The sequence below is a fragment of the Hydra viridissima genome, unplaced genomic scaffold (genome assembly GCF_058129835.1).
Source record: "Hydra viridissima isolate aposymbiotic clone 2 unplaced genomic scaffold, HvirCarnegie_v1 scaffold_2, whole genome shotgun sequence".
Lineage (NCBI taxonomy): Eukaryota > Metazoa > Cnidaria > Hydrozoa > Anthoathecata > Hydridae > Hydra > Hydra viridissima.
In genome coordinates, this window is record NW_028324301.1 from 23,648,548 (window position 1) to 23,674,472 (window position 25,925).

Genomic DNA, 25,925 nt, shown 5'->3' on the forward strand with positions numbered 1-25,925 from the left:
TTAAACAACTCTGTTATTAAAACAATTTGCTTTAATTGAAATGTCATCAATTCAAGATAAGAATCGAGAAAAAATTTTGCATTTTCTTGTTGAAAATCCTGGTGTATCAAACAAATCAATTTCTAAAGAGCTGCAGATTGCTTTGAGAACAGTGCAAAGCGTTGTGAAACGATTTAAGGACACTGGTACAATCATAAGAAAATCAGGAAGTGGAAGAAAAAAATGTTTTGTTAGACGAGATCTTGGTAAAAAGGTAAAAGATGCCTTAGACAGAACACCGGAGATTTCTATTCGAACATTAGCGAATAAATTTAAGACAAGTACTTCCATTATACAAAAGTAAAGAGAAATTGTGGTTATAAATCTTATAAAAAGAAAAAAGTTCTTTTTTTGGCTTTTTAGCTGTTGATTGATTTTGATATAAAACTTCTTGAATTTCGACCAAAAAAGATGTCGATTGTGATGGTTCTTCTAGTTTGCTTTTTGCGCGATCATCTGATTTTGTTTGGAGACTATTTTCTTTTGTTGCAAATAGTTGATCAAATAATTTTGCAGCATAAACTTGAATATCTTTTTTGGAAGCGTAAAAAAATGTGTGGTTTTTATTTTTAAAAAAAATGGGATGATAAAGGCTCAATGATACAATATAATGTTTTTACGATTTTCGTATCTGGAGATTAACGCCTCTGCAAAATTAGAACTGATGTCAGTTTCTACAGCCTTCAATTTCCTTACTAACGTTTCCATAATGATGTCACACTCCAAAATTGTTGTACTTGGTTTTTCCAAACGAACTACAGCGTCAGCAATGACTTCCAATAAGTCAGACAGCGATTTTAAGAAATCCAAGTCAATTTCATCTAACATGTTTAAGCAGTTTAGTTCTTCGAGTGTTGTTTTTTTTGCAGCTTCTAAGCAATCCAAAAATCTTTTGATCATCTGAAAAACACTGTACCACCTAGTGCGGTTGTTGAGCAACAGTCCTTCGTCATGCGAAGATCCGTAAATTTTGTGTATTATTCTTTTAAAAACTTCATATCGATGAATATTTTAAAAACTTAATTAGTATTCAAAGTTTCTGTAGACTTTTTTCGATATTTTCTTCATACTCAATCTCATTCTCCGAAAAGTCAAACAGAAGCTCTCCTTCGGTCTCTCCATCAGTTTCTGTTTCTGTTTCAATATCCGATTCAGTTTCTTTGCTCAGAATTTCGCGACAATCTTTTTTAGCGTATATCAAATCACAAACACTCAAATGAATTGAATGATTCTGGCAGATTTGATGTTGAAACTTAAAAATGGTACTCAATTTCAACATCCAGCTATAGCCATCCATAGTTTTACCTGCAACATCTTCATCATCTATACCGAATTCTTTTAATTTTTGCATTATCAAAATGTTAAATGTTTTGGCAGAACTAGAAGATGGCAACTTCACCATTTCTAAACAATATGTTCAGTCGTGATGAACATTTAAATAGTATCTTCTACCTCAATTGTTACACCATTCGTCACCTGTTAGTCCAAATGTTTCTCCTTTTGCTTTCAAGTATGTTTTATTATATGGTTTTGAATAGAACAAGCTTTTTTTTTTGAGGTTTTTTCCACCACCACCTGTCCCACTGTGCATTACTAATTACTTTGTGATGTAAATTAGTGTTGATATTGAACAAAGAGAACACTTATATTTTAAAAGCAACATGAACTATTGTAAAAGCAGCGTAGAAATAAAATAAGACTTTAATTATTTTACGAGTAAAAATTGATATTTTCTAAAAACCTCGTCGAAGTTCCGTCGAGGTTTCTCGATTTCTCTCGAACTCCGAAACTCCGAAAAACCGAGAAAAATCCGACGAGACGGAGTTCCGAATGAATCCATTGGTTCAAGATGAAGTTACTGCCGAAGCAAAACTTGATGCACATTGTATCCAGTAGCACTTTACTTTTTAAATGAAAAAAAAAATTTTCAAATGAAACAACAATTTTTTTCTGTTTTATTTAGGAGAACATGACCATGACACTTGTCTTGAAGAAGTTACAATCAAACTCAAATTACAATCTAAAAACCAAAATCTTTTGAAAATATTTAACATGCTTTTTACTGATGGTTGCGCTGCACAACATAAAAATCACAAAAATCTGTCACCAAAAAAAAGATTTCATAACTGATGCATTATGGACATTCTCTTCGGTATGTGATAGAAAAGGTGTTAGTCTAATGTCTAATGTTACATTCTAAAGACGTGTTACATTGTTTATTTCAGTAAAAATTAATACTATTTAATACGAGCTTCATTAATATCATTAAAAAGGATCATATGATCACATATCCATTTTATTTCCAAAATTTAAATGATTCAGATCCATTTAAAATTGAGATGGTAAAAATTATATTGTTGGAAATCCCTGTTTTGACTTACAAATCCCTGTATTGCACAAGACCCTTTGGAGTTAAACTAGCAACCACTATTTTGGGTTTGATGAAGATCCAATCTGAATAGGAAACGGGTGACCCCCACTTGGTTGACTGAGGAGAATTGTTCCTTTTGGTGATGATGGTGAAGTTATTAGAAGTTTTTTGGCAACAGCACCAGCTGAAAGTTTGTCTTTACTTGCTTCTTCCATTAAATTCCCGTGTAATCTTAGTTTAATATCTTAGTTGTTAAACAAACAAGGCAAATTTACTTTTTCTCCCTTTGAGGCCTTCCATTAGGCTGTATGGCAGCTAAAGCAAATCCCAGACAGAAATTTGCTATCACTTAAATCAATTGATACTTAAAGGACTTCCAAAGTTTTTTTAAAGTTAATATTATTGTTCATGTCTCCTATTTTGCTTTTTGTACTTATCAGTATAACAACTATAAGTTGTCAATATGTTTAACAATGTGACATTTGTTTTAGAAGTTTAATTTGTACACAAAAATGCAAAATTGTCAACAATTGTTGACAATTTTGCATTTTTGCAACAAAAAAAAAGTAATAAATATAATTAGAAAGAAAACATGTCCATCTTATTTCCTAAATTTAAATTAATTTGCCACATTAATAAAAAAATATACACCAAACATAATCTAAAGCCTTTTTTTTTTTTTACTTAACGCTAGTATATAATCACTTATATATAATACACATACTCATTTATCTATTTATGCATGTTATATCTAATACATACCTGGATTTATAACATACTGAACATACGTTTGACATTAACAAACACGACCTAATGTAAGTGTGCATCTTTAAAATATAGCTAAGCTTATATATTCAAATATCACTTTTAAGATATAACTACATCAGTTTTTCTACTATTCAATAATAATCTTATATATATAAAGATGAAATTAAATGTGTATGTGTGCTATACAAATCCACAATTTTGATCCGATCCTCACCAAATTTGCACACAGGCCTAATTTTTCCCAGGGAAGGTTTTAAATCATGTTTGGACCACCCCGGACTCCATGTTCAGAATGCTTATGCCTGGAATCAAGTTTCAGTACCCCCCCCCCCCCCCCCCGACCCTCCAGCGAGGAGGTGATTACGGAGCTAATAATTTTAATAGTTTTTACCATTGAAAACCAAAAAAATTGTAAATATATGTTAGTGGTTCTTTATGACGACTTTTGAGGGATATTTTTGGATAAGTATAAAGTATAAATGAATGAGAAAAATTGTAAAGCAGGTTTTTGTTTGGATAGATTATTGTGATTTATCGATGTTTTTGTTGCGTAAAAGCGAGATTACCAGTGTGGTTAAGTTCCCAAAAACATGATCACTTAGCTACAAATGCATTTTTGATTAATATAGTAAAGTCAATTAGCTGGCAAAACCGACGCATTGTACCGGGAATTCCAGCTAGTCCATTATAAAAAAAATAACAATCAAAAAATATATATATTCTATAAAATTCATTAAAAATACACATTTTTTAAAAAATCTATTAATATATATATTGTTAATAAAATTTTAAAAAAATCCGATAGAATAAATTCACATTTTATATATTAAAAACTCAAAATTTAAAATTACAAAACGATATTTAAAATATTTCTTTTAATTTGTAAAAAAAAAAAAAAATTGAGTTAATTTATTGGAAATTCGAATATGTAGAAAATGTTTCTAAATAATGCTTCATCAGCTTGTAAATATACTCATACTGAAGCTAAAAAAGAAATAAAAAACAATCATCTCCTCCTGAGCATCCTCATGAACAGTTAAAAAAAAACAGTAATGTAAAAAAGCTTACCACAGTTTACAAGAGTAACATTAAAAAAAGCTACTGGAAAAAAACTACTAACTACCAGAACGATAAGAAAAAGCTTACCATGTTTTGTACAAATTGAGTTTGTGATAACTGAGCTCTACGCACCACTTGAAATACATCCACCAGCTCTTCAAGTTTTAACTGCTCTAATGCATTAAAACATGAAATGAAGGTACCACAGCAGCTTACACCATTTCTGAGTGGATATAGTTATATAAAAAAAAAAAATAATAATGAATAGACAAAAGTTTAAGGAAAGGTTTATCATCAAATAGACATCTAATAGATAAAGGAACATTACTTGCAAACAACAGCAATAATACCATTTCCAAGAGACTGTTGGGATTTCATTATTTCACTGATCAGGTGTAAGATAAAGTCATAGTTCGGCAAACAGTGCTGAGACCAGAAGCCAAACTCTAACATACACATATTGGATTCAGTCTGAAATAAAAAAGCTAGCTTTTAGTCCTAAATCAACTAACAACAACTAACAAAGACACCAAAGCATTGGTAATAAAGGCTCGAATTCATCAATGTAAATCTTTTTAAATGAATGTAAATAAGAAAATTTTCAAATCAATAACATTTTTAGTAAAGAAACAACACCTCTTCCAGAAAATTTATAAAGCTGGACATTAAAACCTATACAAACAATCAAACACTCGAGTGCTTCTAAATAAGAACAAAAATACTCAGAAATATTTAAAAACTTCTTTTTTAAATGTGTTATTTTATTAACTTTTAATGCAGACTAATAATTTAAATGTATTAATAAAAAAAATTGTAATTACTAACAAATAGTACAATATTTATTAGTAAATTAAAGTGTTAATATTTCAAAAGAAGAACTAATAATAATTAACAAAAAAGGATATATAGGATTTAACAACTAGAATTTATATTTGTTAAATTGAATTTTGCAAAACTTAATAAATAGAATTTATAAAATTTAATAAAAAGAATTTACAAATAAGAGTTTATAAATTTTCATAAAGTCTAACAAACCAAAAGAAGTAGCTACTTTTTCAATAATGATTAGCTCTGTTTTTTTATTTTCCTGCAATTTAAGGTGAAGACATTGGGATTGACTTCACAAGAGTAAAACTAAGACACAAAGACCGAAGAAAGATGCTTGATTAGTTTTACGCACATGCACACAAAATAAAAAAAAAAAAAACACAGCAATACCTCAGATGAAACAACTAAGTTTCTTTTTACTAAACAATCTAACTTTTCTTGTGATATCAGTTTTACATCAACACCATCCAAATCCAAGTCACCATCAGATGGAAAGAACTTAAAATATGAAACCTCTTTTTGTTCATTGTGGGAGGTCAGGTAGACAATAGTTGAAACGTTGAGTTTATTTAAAACAAACCAGAAGTCCTTGACTGTGTTCTTAAGAGGACATTGGGCTGCAATGAAAGCTTGCTTTCTTTTATAACCATCAACAAACACAGCATTGAGGTATGGTTCCTTTGAAACCAAAGCACAATCTCCTGTTAAATAGATATTTATTTGTGTTGATGCCTTTACTACGGTCTAATTAAATGGGTAAATTTCATAATGACTTAATTGCTTTTGGAAAAAATATTTCCAACCTATGCAAGTACATTCTCTTTCCTACTTCCTTTGTTAAATATTCTTAAAATTTAAAGTAAATCATTTTCAGAAATATTTTACAGCAAAAAGTCCATACCAAAAACAAAATTAGAGCACTAAATTAAAAAAAAAAATAACACTTACGAGGTAACATCTCTGGATGTCTGTTTTTTTTTAAGTTTTCAGCTTGCAATGCAATCTTAAAACAACTACTTTCTTCAGCTGGTGCAATTTTCCTAAGTAAGTTCAGTTCTTCCTCTATAAGAGTTGTTCCAGAGGAGACCTGCTGCGTCAGGAGTTTATTTAGAGTTATTGGAAAACTGGAAACTGAAACACTTGTTTGACCACATGTCACTGCTTCATAAATGGCATCATAAACAAATATGTACTGTTCTTTAGATTGGATCATTTGCATTCTATTTTGGCGAATAGCTTCAAAGTAGTTAAAAATATCAACTTTTTGTTCTGCTTTTATCAACTCCAACATTTCATTGATTAGAAGAAAAGTGCCAGTACGACCTACCCCAGCACTGCAGTGAACAACAACTAAAGACTCAGTTGAATAAGGCACTAAACACCGAAATCGATGACAAAAATTTAGTAGCATTGTTGGGTACTCAGGACAGCCATGATCAGGCCAAGATGTAAACTGCATATGAAGAAGATGATGATATATTTCTCCGAAGTTTAAAGAAATATATCGGATGATATAATCTGCAAAACACTCTGTTTTTGTAACACGCACATTCAAACCACCATACACTTCAGAACCTTTTTCTGGCCAATACAAAGCAGATTTGTGCTTCCCATTTTCAATTAGATTTGTAAGCATCACAATAGCTTTAGGCTTTTTGTCAAAAATCATTCGCCAGAAATCAATTATTGTATCTTGAATAGGGGCCTGTGTAGCAATGTAAGTACATTTTTTAGAGTAAGATTCTATGTAATTTGCATTAATATAAGTGTTTTGATCATTTGAAAAATCAGGAACTAATTTGACAAGTGTGTGATCATATGGGACGATGTTTAAGTACCTGTTCTTGTTTTGGTGTTTTGTAGCTTCTTCATGTGGATATATTTTGCCTTCTGGAATACTTTGGAACTCTGCAGCAAGTTCTTCACTGCTATTTTTTTTGGCATTTAAGTAATAAAAAACAAAATCATTCACAAATAATGGCAAATATTTCTGAAGAGATTGAATGTTGCCATAACAAGCCAAATCTGTTTTAAACAAAAACAAAAACGAAACAAATATAAGAAGTTCAATAAGTTTAATGAACACACATTTAGGGTTTTAGCATATAGTAAAAAGTACCTTGTTTTTTTAGAAAATCATTGTCAGTGGCATTTTCATGTAGTACAGAAAATACGAATTGATGGTCTTGAACCTTTTTGTTCAAACATCTCATTTGCTTTCTTCTAAAAATAAAAGACTTCGATAGCAAACAATTTTTAAAAATCAAAACAGCTGAAACAACCTCATCATACAAAAAAATTGTTGAAATGAAGTTATCTTGCAACTTGAAAAAAAAAGAAAGGAAAAAAAAATTACTTGAACAGAAATATGACTAAAACAACAATAAAAACAGGTACTGCAGCCAGTGCAATATAATTCAGAGCATTCCCATTAGATTTCCCATTAAATGAAGACAAAGCAATGACAGAAACTAAAAAAAAAAAAAATAATGATTAAGAATCTTTGGAATTAAAAAATGTTCCATTAAAGTTATATATCAATTTAAAAAAGAAAGCACATATATCTTTATAAAAGGTTAACTTTAACAATCATATCAATTTGTGGGGCAATACACATTTCTTTTTCTAAAAAACTTACACTTCCAAAGTTAAGATAACAGCAGTACATGAAAAATGACAGTTATGACCTTCATGCAACATCTCCTTTTTAAAACACTTTACAGAACAATAAAACTTAAAAATAACTAGCCAAACTATTAGTTTTAAGATAAATAGATTTAACAGCTTTTGGAAAAAAGAGTACCTTAGACAATTTTAACACTGCTGATTAAGTTAAAGGTGACTCAAATGTGTAAACAACATACCATGATGATGACTCAAAGCTGATTTCTGATAATTTTTTAGTTATCTATAAGATGCGCACTTTTTTTTGATAACCTTGAGGTAGTCTGAGCAACAATAAAATGGTCAACCACTTATAAGTTTAATCAGACCATTAGCTTAAGCATTTATTATTAGTAAAGAAATGAAACATTAATGATTTGGAAAACTTATCTACTCCTCATTTGTAACCATTAGAGAAACTGAAATTTGGTTTACCTTAAGGGTTTGTTTTATACAGATAACTAATACTGAACAGAATACCAAGATTAGGGATTGAAAAGTTGTAGCGCAATATAATAATATATAATGAGAGAAATTAGAACTTGTAAACAGCTAAGATTGACAAGTACAAATTATTTTGCTAACACCTATTTATGTTTAAAAGGAGGGAAAACTTACTGTTAAACTCAGGTAACCATGGCCCAGTGTAGATATGACCCTAAAATATTGTTTTTATTTCTTAAGACATGATAAAAAGTAAGTAAAAAATAAAAAAGTGTACAACTTTTATATTTTTTCTTTTTATGATTTTAAAATTTGCATTCTATGATAAACAATTGGGTATAATTTTGTTTGCAGGTCCAAGCTTAACTTCAAGTTCATTTACAAGATAAATTACCAAATAAAAAACTTTTTTTGTAATTGTTATGATTATAAAATAAATGAAATAAAATAAAAAACAAAAACAAAAAAACAATTTCTAAATGTTTTTAAAACTAAAATCAATGTTTCATGTTGGGATTTTTTTATTTAAAAAAACTTTTAATTTTGAAAATGTTTAACATCCTTAGATTATGGTCAAAGTTATCAAATAGTTACTCACAGTTTCTAAATGACTTTGTTTTTTGTTGCTAATTAGATTATAAAACTAATATACTTCAAAGTTCCTTTGTTAAGAACATTTTTAGCAATAAAATGTTTACATATGTGTATTATTATGAATACTTTATAACATATTTACTTTGTAGTAAAATCATATCTATTCTTTAACTTTTAAAAAAAATTACAATTTTTAAATCAACATCTCTAAATCTGTACAAAAAAATGTTACAATATATGAACATTCATATGAATGATATACATAAGAAAATAAGCATCATCTAGAAAACTTCATCTAGAAATTTGAACAGCATTAATGGAGTGAATCATGCAATCACTGTACATTACTGACAAATATTATAGTAAAAATTACTTGCAGCCTAAAAAATACTTTTATTGATTCATCATCTTGCATGGGTCTTTTGATTACAGAGAGACATACCTCAGGCTAAGAATATTTCACATTTCATGACTCCAAAAGTGGTGAAAGTTGCTGAATTTATCTTCTCATTCCCATAATATTAAACTAGGTGACTAGCTGTCCTTACACACATGATAGTAAGGAAACATTGGAAACCTTTTTTTGTATTTTGTGTATGTAATGCAAAAATTTCTAACTTATGTAGCAAGAGAAACAATCATTATAAAACATGTTTACAAAAAGTTAATATAATAAACTTTTTGTACATGCTGATTGAAGATAGAAGAGCTTTTTAGCTAAAAAAAACCTTAAGGCAGCACAATATGATGTACAATTAATCCTCTTTTTTAAAAACTAAACAAAACATGTAAACAAAAAGTTTAAAAGTTGTTTTATGTTTAATTTTCAACTATTTCATGAAAAGATAGATTATGATTTTACGCATGATTGCTTAGCCCTAAACAATAGAAATTCTGTGCAAATTGTGCAAATTTTAAATAGAAAAGCATTTTTTAAGAAAAAAAATAGAAAAAACAAATTTACTTTTGTTTTACTGCACAAAAACTTAAAAAAGTCAGTAATATATAAACATAAAGCTATTTTGTTGAAGAGAAAGCAAAGATTTATCTTTTATCATGTGTGAAAAATGTTTATTAGAAAAAAGTTATTTATAAGTTGTATAAAATAATATGTTGTGTTTATTGTATAAATTATTGTATAAATTTGAAGGTAATACATCCTTACAAAAAACAAACAATGCTACCTTTTTTTCAAAAAAAAGCTCTAAGAATTAAATGAGAAGATGAAATGCTAGTAGCTGATCATAGTTGCTTTATTTGTAAATTAAAAATTTAAGTAATATTAAATGTTAACAAGCATATTTACATAAATATGAACAAGCAATACTACCACAAACAACAACACTACCATTTTCCAAAAACAGCTCCAATAATTAAACAAGAGGATGAAATGTTATTTGCTGATCATAGTTTCTTTCTTTGTATATTGAAAACTTAATGAACATTATATGTTAACAAGGATATTTACTGAAGAAGACCATTTCTATTGCAACAAACTTTTAAGTGGTTATGATTTTATAAAATATTCAACAACAGAAAGTCCCTTTAGTGTCACTTTCAGTTGATAATTGCATTCTGTTGATTTGAAAAATAACTCTGTATTGTACAGTTTTCTACTGAATTTATTGCCATTTACAACTTTTTAATTGCAGTTTGTAAGAGAATTGTATTTAGTTAAAGGAAGACAATCATGACAGAAAATTTTGGTAAGAACAGCAAAATCCTTATTTTACAATGTTGTTGGTATATTCAACTAGAGCACACGAACCAAAGTGTTTATCAACGGTTTATCGAAGGATTTTTCACTGTTAGAGGCTCTGATAAACTCAATTGTGGTACTTCAACGGATATGGTGATTGAGCAATCAATGATGAAATCAATGAAGACATGGAAGTATTTATCAAGGAAGAAGTACAAAAGAAAGTGTTATAAGTAAATGGGTTTATGGCATGCATGCAATGAACGCTGTATGTGAAGGATTGGAAGATCTTGCTGATATTAAAACATATACAACAGATCAGCATGTAGATGCAAGTGATTCACGAATAAAGAAAGATGATATTGAAAAATATTGAAAAACTTATTGAACTTAAAGATATTGAAAAACTTCAGCAGTGGTTTTTATCACATGATCCTTTTCCTAAAATAAAGAAATCATTTCAATTGCTAGTGGAATTGTTGGTGATAATAAAATCAACTGTCATAAAGCTCGTGAAGTTGGGATTGCTTCTATGTGTAAAATGACAGGTGAAACATTTAATATCAAATTAAAACGCGGTGATAAAGTTCTTCCTCTTCTAACCATGAGTAGCACCATAAAAGCTCATGATGAGAAAGTATCTGTAGATCCAGTATTACTATTTCAACGTATGAGTATTAGTAAGACATTTGAGGATGAAATAGAAAAATTTTTTGAGTATGAATTAGCTCCTTATCCTTTATCAATGTTTGATGAAACTGGAATGCGTAAAACACAGAAATCAGCTATTTACAATTGCTTTGAATCAATGTAAATTGAAATAGACAACACAAATGCTAGTTACATCATTGATGGAGGGTATTTATTACACCGCGTTGTGTGGGATCGAGAAGCAACCTTTAACGTTACTTTTGATAAATACATTTCAGTACGTACGTAGACATTTTAGTCATCGAGTGTCTATAGTAGTATTTGATGGTTATACTGATTATAAGAAAAACATTAAAGCTGCAGAACAGCGTCATCGAACTACAAAAGTATCTTCTTCACCTGATGTCATTTTTTATCAATTTATAACAGTTCCAACAAACCAACAACAATTCCTTTCCAATACTCATAACAAGTCTCGCTTCATTTTTATGTTATGCAAAAGATTTACAGCTGCAAATATCATAGTTAAGCAAGCGGATAATGACGCTAATGTCCTTATAATTGAAACAGCCATAGAACAATCCGATTCAACAAATAATTCTTTTGTTGTCGGTGAAGGTGTTGACTTTTTAGAATTACTGACTGCACGAACTCCAATTGATAAGATTATTTGCTTTTTAAAACCTGGGAAAGCTCATCAACCAACAGAAATATATTCATCAAAAAGTTTATCTGCTTATCCAAAATGTCAAAATCATATCTTATTTTTACATGCAATTACTGGCTGCGATACTACATCAGCATTTTTCCAAAAGGGTAAAACAACTGCATTTAAATTATTTGAAAAACGTGATTTAACTAATTGCGCCGAAGTGGTTCAAAAGATAGACTCTTCACCACAAGACATTGTTACAAACGGGATTTGTTTTCTTTTTGCTCTATATGGAGCTTCAAATAAAATTGATTGCTTAGACAAGTATAGATACCTAACTTTTGTAAAAAACACCCGGAACAATAAAAGAGTGCAGTTATCTTGTCTTCCTCCAACATCTGCTTCTTCAAGTCAACACTTGTATCGAGTATATTATCAAGTTCAAGTATGGCTAGGCAATCAACTGGACCCATCTGACTAAGGTTGGAAATTATTAGATAATACATTCGAGCCGATTGACACTTTACTTCCACCAGCTCCGGAAAGACTTCTCAACACCATCTTCTGCAATTGCAAAAAGGGTTGTAGTGCAAAATGTAGCTGTAAAAAAGTCGGGTTATTATGTTCATTGGTGTGTACTAATTGCCGAGACCAGTCTTGCTCCAATTTTGAATCAAATTCAATAAATGATGATTTTGATGACATCAATGAGGAGACAATTGATGTATCTTTTTCATATATCCAGCTTGAAAAAGAAGATGACTACGAAGAGGAAGAAAGCGAAGAAAATGCTAATATATAATATATCACAATAATACGAATATATAATATATAATATGCATTTAATAATAAATAATATATGCAAATATTATGTATATATTATTTATATGTATATTAATTTTGTAATATTAATATTATATTATATGAATATTAATTTCGTAATTTCACAAGAACCGCAATGTCTTTTCTAGCAATGTCTTTTATATAAAATCGCATTACACTTAATATATTTTCGCAATACATTCTTGCAATATCTTCTCACAATATATTTTTGCAAGCATTACAATATCTCAGGAATAACGATTCTTATAAAAATGTGTAAAGACAATTTTATTAAATACTTTCATGATGTAATACTTTTGTTTGATCTTTATTATGATAAAACTTATCATTAATTGGAAAAAAAGAAAAATCTTTTTTAACCTTTAACCTTTAATAACTTTTTTTTACAGATATGGGATCAGTGGGGACTTAATATTTTATTTGTAATAATATCCTAAAGGTATGTACCAATTTTCAGCGTTATGCGAATTATTGTAAACTAAAATGTTTATTTTGGCCGGATTAATATTTCTACACAACTTCATATTTTACTACATTTTTCATACACATCCTTTCCCTACTTTCATTTTTATAACAACAAAATAAATCTTTTCATAATACACTTTTTGAGTAAAACGAAAAAATGCAAATAAAAAAAAAGATAATTTAAATCAATCTTAAAGAAAAACAAAAAGTTTTAAAAACAAAATTACATTATCAAGACGAATTCTTTGGAACAATGTATAAGTTTGACCAGCACTTAGTTCACCATTGAAATAAGACTTGATACTTTTCTCATTTTCATGACTTTCATCCCAACTGTATTCCTCAACAGTAAAGACATCATTGTTACCTAAAAAGATTTCATTTTTTCTTTAACATTTTTACAACTGTCAAAAAAGTTAGTGCACCAACTTCACATAAAGATTTACCTAAAACAAAATGTCTGTACTTTTCATACATTGAAGTATCAAATGAAGCAGTGATGTAGGGTTCGTTATAACCTGCAGTCTCATAAACTTTAAACTGTGTATAAGTAGAAGTAGCATTTTTAACATATGAACTTGTATTTATTTTCATCACAATCACTTCATAAACCCTGAAAAAAATCACAACTAAAACTATTTTAGTATAACTTATGACCATTCCAATCTTTTAACAAACCTCACAAAGCTTACAATGTGTTTGGAGGACCTTTCACTAACTCAATCACATGTCCAACACTTTTATCCCATTGTAAACCTTTCTGGGGCAATGTCTTACGAACTGAAGAAAAGTTTTAAGAGACATTTGGAAAAAAAAAATTTTATATTAAGTTAGAAAATAAACAAAAATTAAAGTTTGATTGTGCTTTAAAAAAAAAAAGAGTGATTTAGCAAAAAATACTTCCATTACCTATATTCCATTTCATGGCATTACCATAGTAAGTTATGTTGCTATAGTTTTCCTCCTAAAGAAACAGCAAAGAGATCCATCAGTTTTTCATCTAAATGACAATAGAAAACAGGACTAAGAAAACCATATGAACACAAAAACTAACCGAAGGTTTGATAACAGCTCTAACATACAGAAACAAACTTGCAATTGTAGGCAAACTGACATTTAAACCATCCACTGTTTCTAAACCTTCATAAAACTTTAAAGACCTGGTAACAAAGTTTTTTGAAGAAAACGATGATGCCAAAAAATATGAAAGGTTTAATGATTTAGCAGTGATTTGATCTCTTAAAGTTAATGTTTTCATTTCCAGTGAAGATACTTCTTTCTCCGAGATAATAATCTCATAAAAACTGAAATTACAAAACATCACAAGAGAAATCATGCAATTGTACACAAAACTTATATAAACGGAAAACAAAGTGAACAAACCTGACAGGACCATTAACATCAGATACACTATAAAACTGACACTCAAATACTTCAGTGTAGCCGTTGAATGAATAAAACACCTCATAAAAAGGTGCTGGAGGTGCTACAAAAAAAACTCTTTGTAAAAAAAAAATAAGAAGAAAATTTGTTTACTACCTAACAAGTTTTAAAAAAGTCTGCAAAAGAGAAACTTACAGGTAGGTTTAGAATAATATTGTAGACTTCCTCCTCTTGCATAATAATCTTCATCATAAAATACATCTATAGAGATGTTAAACAATGCTGCATGAAAGTCAACTGAAATACTCAAGTTTGTATTTAAGCTTGTCTCATATGAGTTAGAGAAAAAAAAAGAGTTGTTGTATGGCTTGATTGATTGCACGCTGATCTGATAAAATAAAAAAAAAATAAAAAAAAAAACAAATCAAATGACATTAAGTTTGTATCAATTTATTAATAAAAGAAAAACTTTTATTACGTTTAAAACATCTTGATGAAAAAACTTACAACATATTTTTGAACTGATATTGGAGCAAACTCTGGTTTTTTCCACTTTAGCAGCAACTCTCCATTAATATCTTCTTTAATACTTAATTCACTAGGTGCATCCAAAGCTACAATAAAAATATTAAAGCTTAGAAACAAAATGTTAAAAACTAAAGCAGCATACTATTTAATAATATCAATATTATGACAACTTTTTTTAATTGGCCAGCTTTTTTATAGAACCATGTAAACATTAGTAAATATGATAAGCATTTAATTGTTGAAAGGTACTCCTGACATTGATTTATTTTTGAGAAAAATGGTTTAATTTTTTTTTTAAATACCTCAAATATTTTTTATTTTTTAAATGCTCAAAAAGTACTTCAGAAAAAAGTACTTCAGAAATCTTAAAACTTTTTTACTCTTTCTATAGAAACTTGTTAAACATTTTTATGATTCATTTAGAATTAAGATACAGTACACAAAACATAAAAGTTGTTGAACCTGGATTAAAGTTAGAACTGAATAATGTAGATCAGCAACTTGATGATTTCTTTGTTTATGATATAGAATTTTGGATATTAAATCACCAGAGGAAAAGAAGTTTTTAAAACTGATCCTATTTAGTGGCATAAATGTTGACAAATAATGATAAAATAATCAAAAACAAGTTATCCTTGCTATATTTAGACATGGCAGAATGAATGTTTAGCAGGGAAACAGTTCACTAATCTTTGTAAAAGAACTGTGGGAATGTTTTTTAGTTTATAATAAACCCTCACAAGTACATTGACTTTTATTCATTGACAATATAGACTTTTGGAACTCCATATGCATTTTACATTGGGTAAGTTATTATAAAAATTCCTTAATAAAAAAAAATACAGTTACATTTCTTTCGAATCGTATTTTTGGGTTTTATGGTTATAAATTTAAAAGCTGTTACAGCAAAGTAACTTTTGTAGCTTTTAAAGTTTAACTTCTTTTAAAAGTTTGTTTTGGTGTTCAGCTAGCATTTTGGAATTTGATGACTTTGTTTTGTTTTTTTGTTTTAATATTAAATATTACTTTTACTTAAAGTGTTATTATTAACCAAAAAGTAAATACTGATTTCTTATTTGCTTTTCTTTATAGAAAAACTTTTTAATAATAAACCTTTTGTTAAATACTGTTAAATGTTTTCTTAGTCTCTTAGAAAATTCTAAAGAGTTTTAGCGTCAAATATAGTTTCAGTAAAATTTGTTAAAACACTTTTTAAGAGAACAAAAAACTTTTTAAACACTTTAAAACAAACATTAAAGAGGCACACAAATTATGATGTTGATTTTGTTCTGCAGTTACTTTTTTGTTTGTCATTTATCTTTAAAAATAATCCAACTTACCTTTCAAACAGCCTCTTACATGAACACGCATGCAGCATTCTTTTTCCCAATCTCTAGGAGTTACTCTGATATATTTTGCTAGCATCAATCTTGAAAACCAGTTTAAAGAATAAGGAAATATACGACCAATGCTTCCTTTATAAACCTAAAGTTTAAACAACAATCTAAAGGAACAAATAATACAAATAATTAATGTTTTTGAAAAGTTTTTAAAAGAATTTCTCTTACAAATTTGCAAAAAGTAAATGCTCTTGAGAAAGAAAAAATCCCTTATATAATGGATCAAATAAGTGAGGCTAGAGTAAGAAATGATAAAAGAATTTAAAAGACCTGTCTGAAAAATTTTATAAAATTGCTGAAATGTATGTTTAAATTATAGATATTTTAAAAATAAGAAAAATATATGGTGAACTTGATGATACTTCAAAGTTGGTTAGGAATGTAGTATATATGCTTGCACATTTACAAATGCTATAACTAATTTTAAAACTTGTTTATATACAGTCTAAACATTATTTTACAATATTATTACATTAATTTATAATATTACAATAATTTTTTATAAAATGTTTTGCAAATATAATTCTACAAACCTCATTTGTAGGATACATTTTATTTTTTAAAATACCAAAGGAGAGCTCAAAACTTGTAACCCATGCCTCTTTGTTGGAATCTCCTTGCACATTGATACCTGATATTAAATAAACTTGCCTCAACTCAATCATTATAAATGGCTTTCTATCTTTAGACCTGGCACACCAAGTAAATGGGCTGTCAATATAGGCATCCATTACTGTGAAATTTACCTTTGATGACATATTCACATTATCCAAAGGTAGCACATCAGCACATACTAAAATGAATGTAAATAAATAATCTTTAAAAGAAAATCCTATAAAAGCTAAATGGAGATTCCTTTACTTTGATAGTACAACCATTGTAAAAGAATGTTAAACACAGTATATTATTTATAAAATGATTCTTTTTCAAAACTAAAAGTAACATTCCTTAAACCCATTAGTTAAAAAAATAGCTTTTAAATGAAGCTACTGATAAAAAAAAAAAGTCTTAACAATTCTTGGATCACCAAGTTCTAACACTAAATACACTTAAAATGGTTATAATTCATGTTAATGTAAAATAAAGTTACTTTTAATTTGTATGAATAATTAAAATTTTTTTTTTAGTCTTTACAAGATGTTTGAATTAACATGGAAACAACCTAAAGTTCTTACACGAGTGCTTTCCGTAAACTTCAACTGTCATATAGTTATAATCTTCAGATACTTCCTTGCTTTGAATCTTGATAACACTTCCAATTTGAGTAGTTTTCAAAAGAGACAACACAGGCGAGATACCATTTTTCTTATTGCCAGGATATTCCTGAAAGTTAATGTTAAAACTCTTGAGCCGTAGTTAAAAAAGATTTTTTCAACAGCAAAAATGAGAAAAAAGAAATGATAAAACTCATAATTCTTCATTAACTTTTTAAGTGCTTTTGTATTACAAATCTTTAAAATCTAAATTTAATGTATCTTTTGCCAATGATAACATTACAAATGATTTTTATGCACAAATTGTAAATGAGCATTTTCAGCATGAACACAGAATAACAAGTTACTTTCAAGCATCCAAAAAATTAACAAAAATTTGATTTAATACTAGTAAACAACTCTAACAAATTATATTAAAAAAGAACTAAAAAAATAGGAAAATTTTTAGGAGTTACCTACATTACAAACCGAAACCAGATATTATAACTGTAGGCAATCAATTCTGAGGAAACTCAGTCAAGATGATTACTATAGCATGTAAGATACACAAGTGAAGATCTCACTCAGTAACACTAGATTAGGCAAAATTACATCTATTAGGATTAATAGCTAGCAACTTTAAAATCCAGATTTTACATATCTTTTTGCTTGTGATTAGACTACCAATGAATTTTATACAGAAATGGTGTAATTATTGCCATGAACTTTTTCAGCATGAATACAGTATAACAAGTTATTTCTAAGTATAAAAAAACTTAACGATAGTTTTCATTTGATATTAAACTGCTCCTACAAAAATAGCAGCTTACAAAGCATCAAACATGCTGAACATTTACAAAAAAGAATCAGCTAAAATTAATATGTATCACAAACATACATTTTTTATTGTTAATGTTAATCTTTTGTAATACTTGGAACATAAAACATGGAAAAATATAAAAGCAGTTAGCTTCTTAGCTAAGGTTACTCATAATGACTTAAGTAGGGTAGCGTTTCTTTTAGAATGGCAAGAATAGTGTGAAATAATTACATGTTCAAACAACATCAATCTGAAATGTTAAGGATGTTTTCTCATAATTATTTTTAAAAAAGTTGAAACAAATTTGTAAACATAGCTGATCCAAGACAAAAAGATCTTTAAAGATCCAAAGAATTTTTACAGATTTTTCTAATTTCTATAGGAGTCTTATAAAACCTCTTATAGAAGACTCATAAGAATTGTATACACTTTTGGAAAATTTTCAGGAACAAAATTGCTAAAGAGCTTTTAAATCTGGTAACACTAAGTACAATTCTTCAGAATTCTCTCCTACTGCTACAGCTTTCAAATAATTATTTTCAAATTACTTGCTGAGGTGATATACCTTTGATGTACATTTTGTAAGAGATTTACAATGAAAGGTCTGTTTTAACACAACTATGCCAGATACAGAATGCTCCCGCTAAAAAGATTCTTCCACTTCAAGAAACATGTTTTGGACAAGAGAAATTTGGTGTTTAGTGTGCTATTGAAAAAAAAACACTGTTAAGTAACTCCCCCTTCTTAGTTATTTCCCCTAATATCTTGAATTCCTGTTTACAAAGGGAAACCAGTTTATTTCTTGCTCTGTAAAATGAAGTCAAGTTATTTAGAGCCAAGTTACAGTTGTTTGTGTTGAAAAAAAACTTTTCACTTGTAAACAGATATGTAAATATTCTCCACAAGTTCAGAATCACATAGGTCTAAAAGAAAAGCCTAAAGAACTGTGTGAACTTCTATAAACTTGTTAATGAAAATGACATTACATTCAGGTATGAGTGCAAATTTAGGTATTCAAAATATTTTAAATTTGTAAATTTGTAAAATGCATTATTAGTGAAGTTCTTCCTGAAAACTATGAAATTGAATTCCCAATACATGCTACATTAAATGTTAGAACTGGATAAAGTTCAAAATCTAAACTTTTTCTTAATTTTGAAAAACAAGGAACAAAAATACTTTTGAGTTTAATTTCATTCTTTTAGATATCCTACATTAAATTTGAACCAATTTATGTTTTTAGCAGTCTTTTAAACTTGTACTAGCAATTTTAAACATAGTCATTTATGACCATTTTAAGGTCTTCATGGGCCCTTTAGACATTATGTTTAAAATGCTTTCATTAATGTTGTTTAAATTTTTTACATGAAACATTCTAGAAATAAAGACATCCATTAAAAAAGATGACGTGCCAAAAGTGTGTAAGATTTGTTTTAAATATACACAAATTAAAAATAAAATTTCCAGTGTTGAGGATTTGGTTCTACTAAAAAGTGACAGGGTGGTTGGAATCAATGACCCTCAAATAATAGTTTATTCATAGATATTGAGAGCAACTAACAAATTGCTGTATAGAAAAAGATATTTTTGTTCATTTTTAAACACTTCCACTAGTTACTAGGTAACTAGTGGAAGTGTTTAAAAATGAACAAAAATATCAATGATATTGAATCTAATGTATGATAAATTTTGTAAAAGGCGTTTTTAATAACTGTAAAAAAAATAACATTTCATTTTACTATTTTCAATGAAAACTTTTGTGTGAATTTTTTAAGGTAAATAGTAAAACTCACTAAAAAAATACAATACTTGCAGAACACAGTTTGAATAATATTTAACAACAATTTTATGGGCTAAACCTTTTGTTAATCTAATTATAGTGATGACATACTTACATCAATTACATCTTGATTATTGGTATTGTTTCCAAGATACACCCAATAACTTTTTACAAAATAATCTCCATAGTTATTATTACTTGATCCTTTTATTGCAACAGCATCAACCATCATTACATTTTTCAGATTAATTTTCACATACAAATCTCCATAGGAATATAGCCCATCTGACTTTGTATTTATGCGTGCAGATGAAACAGGCTTTTTATCACTTACAGTAATTTGTGAATTATCAATAATTTCACTTTCCATTCCAATTTCTTCTAAAGTATCTGCACACAATAAAATATGTAGCAACAAATTGGGTTAAAAAAAAAAAAAAAAAAAGGTAGTTAAAACTTTAAAGTCTTACAATTTAAACATCCAAACAACTCAATACGTAAACACATATGGTTCTTAGAGCTAAGACCTTTTGCAAATATTCTTATGCGCAGTGCAGCAATAGGATACAAGAACCACAAATATGCAACATCTGTGTTTTTACTAACTCCATCAAATATCTTTAAAAAAAAACATACATATAGAATTTTATTTAAAAAAATGAGTTTAAAACAAATTATCAATTGCTTAATTTTCATTTTTATATACACATCCAAGAGCATAAAACTAAAAATATTGAGATATTCATCAATTTTGTCAAGGATAAATATTCTTTATACTCAATACATTTCATGACTTTATTATTTAGTGCAAGATTTTCTAAATGACAACAAGAAACTCTTTGATTTAGCCTATTTACATTTGGCCAAAGTACTAAGCCTCAACAAAATTCTAGTTTCTGATTCAAAAACTCAAGGTTTAGATTTTTTAAATGACTAGAAGAGTTGGGCAACCTCAGGTTGCTGCTCTTCACTGGGATGAAAAGACAACAAGAGATATGTTAGGTGTGCTACTACATTACACTGCTTTTTTGGCTTTAGAGGTATCACAATACACTGAGGAAATTTTAATTGTATCAATCAAGCAACTAATAAGAATCGCAACAACTGCAAAAACTGCCTTTATAAAAAAGATAAGAGAAATGAGATGAAAATAAGAGATAACTACTGACATTTGGCAGAGTGTAGAGTGATCATTCTTGGAGAATGATCTCCTTTAGAAATAGTGTGGAGGAAAACTGGAGCTTGCCACAAGACTAGATTTTGTGCTTTTAGAATATATGGTCTAAAGGCTTTAGCACTTTTCGGACAGTTGGAACTGGATGAGGAAACTATAGATTTTCTAAAAAAGCTCTGCAGATTCCTCTGCATTATTTATATTCTTTACTTCCTTTCTGCTTCAATCGACTGATGCAGCCATTAATCATCTGAACTTGTTTAAGAAGTTGTTAAACTAAAAGGGGCATAGACCTTCAACTTGCTGAAACTGCAATGGCTGTACTGAGAAAACACAGTTGGTATTTAACACCTAAGATGATTGTATCCTGTCTGTTTTCTGCCAAACTTAGCAATAATGAAAAATCTAGAATGGACAGTTGTCTTTTCTCTCACAAACTGAGAGAAATAGAAAACTACATCTTTATTTCAAAAAAAAATACACTAAGTTTTAGATAAACAATTTTTCACCCGTAATTCTTTCTTTTATAAATAAAGTGTAAATAAACATTATATTAAAAATGTATTACAGTAAAATTAAATATTCTTTTAATACTCTGTTCATTTTCACGTTAATTGCTCATCAAAAATTTAAAAATCTATTTGTTTGTAATGGAAAATTATCAGCACTTTTCAGCTTGAACTTTTAAATTTTTTTCATACACTCCAAAAAATAAGTTAAACTTGAAAAACTAAATTGCAGATTTAATCGAAGTTCTTTTGAATATTGGCAACTTATTAATGCATTTTAGCAGAGAAATGTAATGTACTTATGCAAGTAATTTAACCATTTAAAAGTTTTCTCTCTCAAATTTGATTTTAAGTTTAAAAATTTTATTAAAAAACCAAAACTAAAAATTTGAAAAAAATCTTAATTATGTATTTAAATTGACTTGATGTATGAGTTGACTCAGCGCACTAGTTGCTACATAGTATAAGTTAAAATATGGATTTTTTATTTAACTATATAACACTGGTCACTAGGAGTTTGGGTTCAACATCTCTGGGCTCAAACAGTTGTCTTGAATTTTCTTTTTGAAAGACAATCTCAAACCTTAAAACTATTTATTTTGTAAAACAGGAGATTTAATTGTTGGATATTGGCATATAAATGGTGTAATTATAAACGTGCTTTATTATATAGCTAATTCATCAGGGAGAACTCATCTATTTTGTATTCGTATTGCACGTGGCATGACCAGTGGTGCTTTATTGAGGGTACACCCTTTCCTCCAATTAAAAACAATGCACCCTACAGCTTAAACTCCAACACATACAAAAATGACCTGGAAAACAGCTCATTAAAAATTATCATTATTTTTTTTTTCACTAAAGAGATAAAAATACAAAGAAAATGTTGAAGTTACTGTTTTCAGTATTTGTAGGGGGGGGGGGGGGTGGCGCTTGCAAAACAAATGTGTGTGGATTAAATCTTCCACAAAACTAATTTGCTATTTAAAGGTTTTACCTGAAAAAGTTGGCTTCTGTATAGAGATGGCAAAATCCCAGACATTCTAAATCCCAGGATTTCGGGATTGAAAAATTTATTCCTGGGAAGTCCCTGGATTTGATGAAAGACAGAAACAATCATTGGCGGTGAAGATGTGAAGAACAAAGTACTCATCAAACACTGAAAAATGATTAATTTGTTGGTAATATATTAATATTATCAATAAATTAATCATTTTTCATTTTTTACTTAACTAAAATAGTTCATTTACTAATGAACCTAAGTTATTTAAATTATAAAATAATTCATTAAAAAGATAACACAAAATAAATAAAAATTATAATTAAAAATAATATGAATATAAATGATCATACAAGAATTTTATTTATTTTTGAAAGTACCACTTTAAAAAACTGAAAACATCAATCATTTCATCGTTTAATCAAGTTCGATTTTTTAAGCGTAAAAACCCAGCCGCTGAGATTGCTCGTTTGGACTCCACACTTGTTGGCTGTATAGATAGTATATAATTATATGCTTTTTGAAGGTGATTACCTCTTGTGGCACCACTTTCAAATAACAACATTTCTTTTTGAATTTCAGAGGTTACACTTTCTACCCTTATAGGTTATAGGTTAAAAATATTTACTTAAGTTCTAATTTTTTTTTAAATTTCTAAAGTTCTTAAACTATTTCAATTTACATTTCTTTATCAGATCTATAGTTCAAACTGAATCTGTTACTGTGAAAACAATTACCACTTTGAATAACTGTAAAAAAGTTAATTCACTTAATAAAACTTCCGTATTTTGAAAAATTCATTAATTTAAACCGTAGTTGAAGAATTTTTTAGAATCACGCATACATTTCATCACATAAGAATTGGGTTCTATCTAATTTTTTTTGTTGTCGTGAAAATTTAACTTTCAATTTTTCTTAGTTAAAATGTTTTATTCCTGTCATTTTTTATAACTTAACTATACATCTTTTTTGTCATTTATGCTTCATAATTAAACTGATAATATTATTCATATAATTTAAAAATTTTTTTGTTTTTATTACTAATTGTTAATAAAAGCTTTTATTAGTAAATTCTTATAATATAAAAAAAAAGCAGATAGAATCCTCTAATTCTTGTGCGACAATTTGGAATTAAAATGAAGCCGAAAATTCAAAATTAAACTAATCAAAATATTGAGAAGAGAATAAACAGCTATGCAACAAGTATTTTACCAAAGACTATATTTACTAGACGCTTTATGATGTACGAATAAGTTCATTGCTTAATCCCTATTTATCTTTAATTTTTTTTTTTTACATTTTCGAAATCCTGGGAAATTTTTGTGAAAAATCCCGGGATTACGGGATCAACAATTTATACGGGATCCCGGGATTGCTATCCCTACTTCTGTAGCCATCAGTATAAAATAACCAATTCAAAAAATTTCCTTTTTTTAAATATGTTTATTGCTTATTTTATTTACATAATAAAAAAAGAACATGTTGTGGATTTAATTCAGTTTTTTTTAAAACATGCATCTACTGTACCAGAGTATACAAAAAGGTTTAGAAATGAATACTTTTTGTGATTATAATGCATATGCACCCAAGTAAAGTCACCTATCATACTCTCATAATATTACCTTTGATAAATATGCTCAAAGCCCCATCACATCTTGATGAAAACATTCACCTTTTTTCTGACTAACCTTCCATGTTATCTTTAAACTGATCCAAGCGAGTAGGTAATGTGCACTTTAATGGACATACTGCAACCCATGATAAAGTTATCTAGCATATTGCAATTTTCTGTTGTTTCTGAGAAAACCACAAACTGATTTACTGTGGCTGCCCCAGGCTTGCCTGTTAAGAGTGTAAAGCAGCTGCATAAATTTGTCACAGCTACTGTTTTCTTTATTTATACAAAACTTAAATCTTTTTTTTGTAAAATACAGCTATTCACAAAAGTTTAAACGATTGCAGAATTTTTATCAAGTATGTTTGGTTATTGTTTAATAAAAAAAAACTGTAAAATGATATCGATTTAATTTTTTTGATTTATTAAAGAAAAAGTAATAAGCTTTAAAAAGAATATGAACATGTTATAAAAATTTTAATATTTAGTTAGAAAAAAGCTATTACAAAAAATCTTATAGGAAATATAAGAAGCACAAAAGTTTAAACGAATTGCAACATTCGAACAAAAAATGAAAAAAAAAGCCAAACTAATATTTGAAGTGTCCTTCTTTGTTTTTATAGCAAAGATAAACTCGTTTATGCATTGATTCAACTAATTTCATGCACATCACGCGAGGTACCTTTAGCCAGTACTCATTCAAAAGTTGCTTTAAATGCTGAGTTGATTGAATTTCATGGTATGTCAGTTGATTGTCGATCCAAGACCAAACATTTTCGATTGGGTTGAGATCTGGTGATCTAGGGCACCAGGGTATCACATTGAACTTTTTTTTCAAAAAATATTCTTTGATTAAGTGTGCTGTATGAGCTGAAGCCCCGTCTTGTTGAAAGATGAATTGCTTGCTTCTGCCATACAAGTGTCTGATTGATGGAACTAAACATATTTCCAATGTGTTCTTGTAGGTGTATTGATTAATTTGGCCTTCATACAGCTCACAGAAGCCTATACCTTTGTGAGAAAAATATCCCCAGATGCCAACCGAACCTCCACCGCCTTGTCGACGATGTTGCAAAAATCTGTCTGAATATTTCTCAGTTGCAAATCTTTTGACATTCTTCTCTTGCGGTTTACAACTTGAAAGTTAGCTTCATCAATCCAAATAACTTTTGCCCACTGTTCTACAGACCAGTCCAGCCTTTCTTTGGACCACACTCGTTGTTTACGTTTATCCATGATTGAAGGAATGGGTTTTCTAGCAGCTGTTTACAGTCCAATTCCTTTGTCCAACAACGTTAGTCTCACGAGCTCTCTGCTAACTTTTGGATTATTTTTTGACTCATTGAAGATTTGTGCTAGCTTTTTGTAGCTGAGTTTTCTCTTCTCATTCTGAATATACCTCTTTTGTCACGGTTGCTGAGTTTGGATGGTCTCCCAGTACGCGGC

At 28.7% G+C, this 25,925-nt stretch overlaps 1 protein-coding gene and 1 pseudogene across 1 annotated transcript in view; one reads left to right on the plus strand and one right to left on the minus strand.

The window, feature by feature from the left end:
- Nucleotides 1-3,964: 3,964 nt before the first annotated feature.
- Nucleotides 3,965-25,925, minus strand: part of LOC145187672 (uncharacterized) — an 83,257-nt gene continuing 61,296 nt past the window's right edge. Inside the window, exons 36-56 of the mRNA XM_090078137.1 lie at nt 20,652-20,799; nt 20,297-20,571; nt 17,564-17,711; nt 16,922-17,181; nt 16,329-16,473; nt 14,968-15,074; nt 14,656-14,848; nt 14,461-14,563; nt 14,132-14,381; nt 13,987-14,041; nt 13,770-13,857; nt 13,524-13,690; nt 13,305-13,444; nt 8,348-8,387; nt 7,422-7,536; nt 7,185-7,288; nt 6,014-7,090; nt 5,456-5,766; nt 4,566-4,708; nt 4,325-4,460; nt 3,965-4,162 (exon numbers count right to left, since the gene is read on the minus strand). Coding sequence (XP_089934263.1) covers nt 4,088-4,162; nt 4,325-4,460; nt 4,566-4,708; nt 5,456-5,766; nt 6,014-7,090; nt 7,185-7,288; nt 7,422-7,536; nt 8,348-8,387; nt 13,305-13,444; nt 13,524-13,690; nt 13,770-13,857; nt 13,987-14,041; nt 14,132-14,381; nt 14,461-14,563; nt 14,656-14,848; nt 14,968-15,074; nt 16,329-16,473; nt 16,922-17,181; nt 17,564-17,711; nt 20,297-20,571; nt 20,652-20,799 — 4,080 coding nt within the window. The 3' untranslated portion in view covers nt 3,965-4,087. The remainder of the gene's footprint in view (nt 4,163-4,324; nt 4,461-4,565; nt 4,709-5,455; nt 5,767-6,013; nt 7,091-7,184; nt 7,289-7,421; nt 7,537-8,347; nt 8,388-13,304; nt 13,445-13,523; nt 13,691-13,769; nt 13,858-13,986; nt 14,042-14,131; nt 14,382-14,460; nt 14,564-14,655; nt 14,849-14,967; nt 15,075-16,328; nt 16,474-16,921; nt 17,182-17,563; nt 17,712-20,296; nt 20,572-20,651; nt 20,800-25,925) is intronic.
- On the plus strand, nt 10,458-11,406 carry LOC149892538 (uncharacterized; annotated as a pseudogene).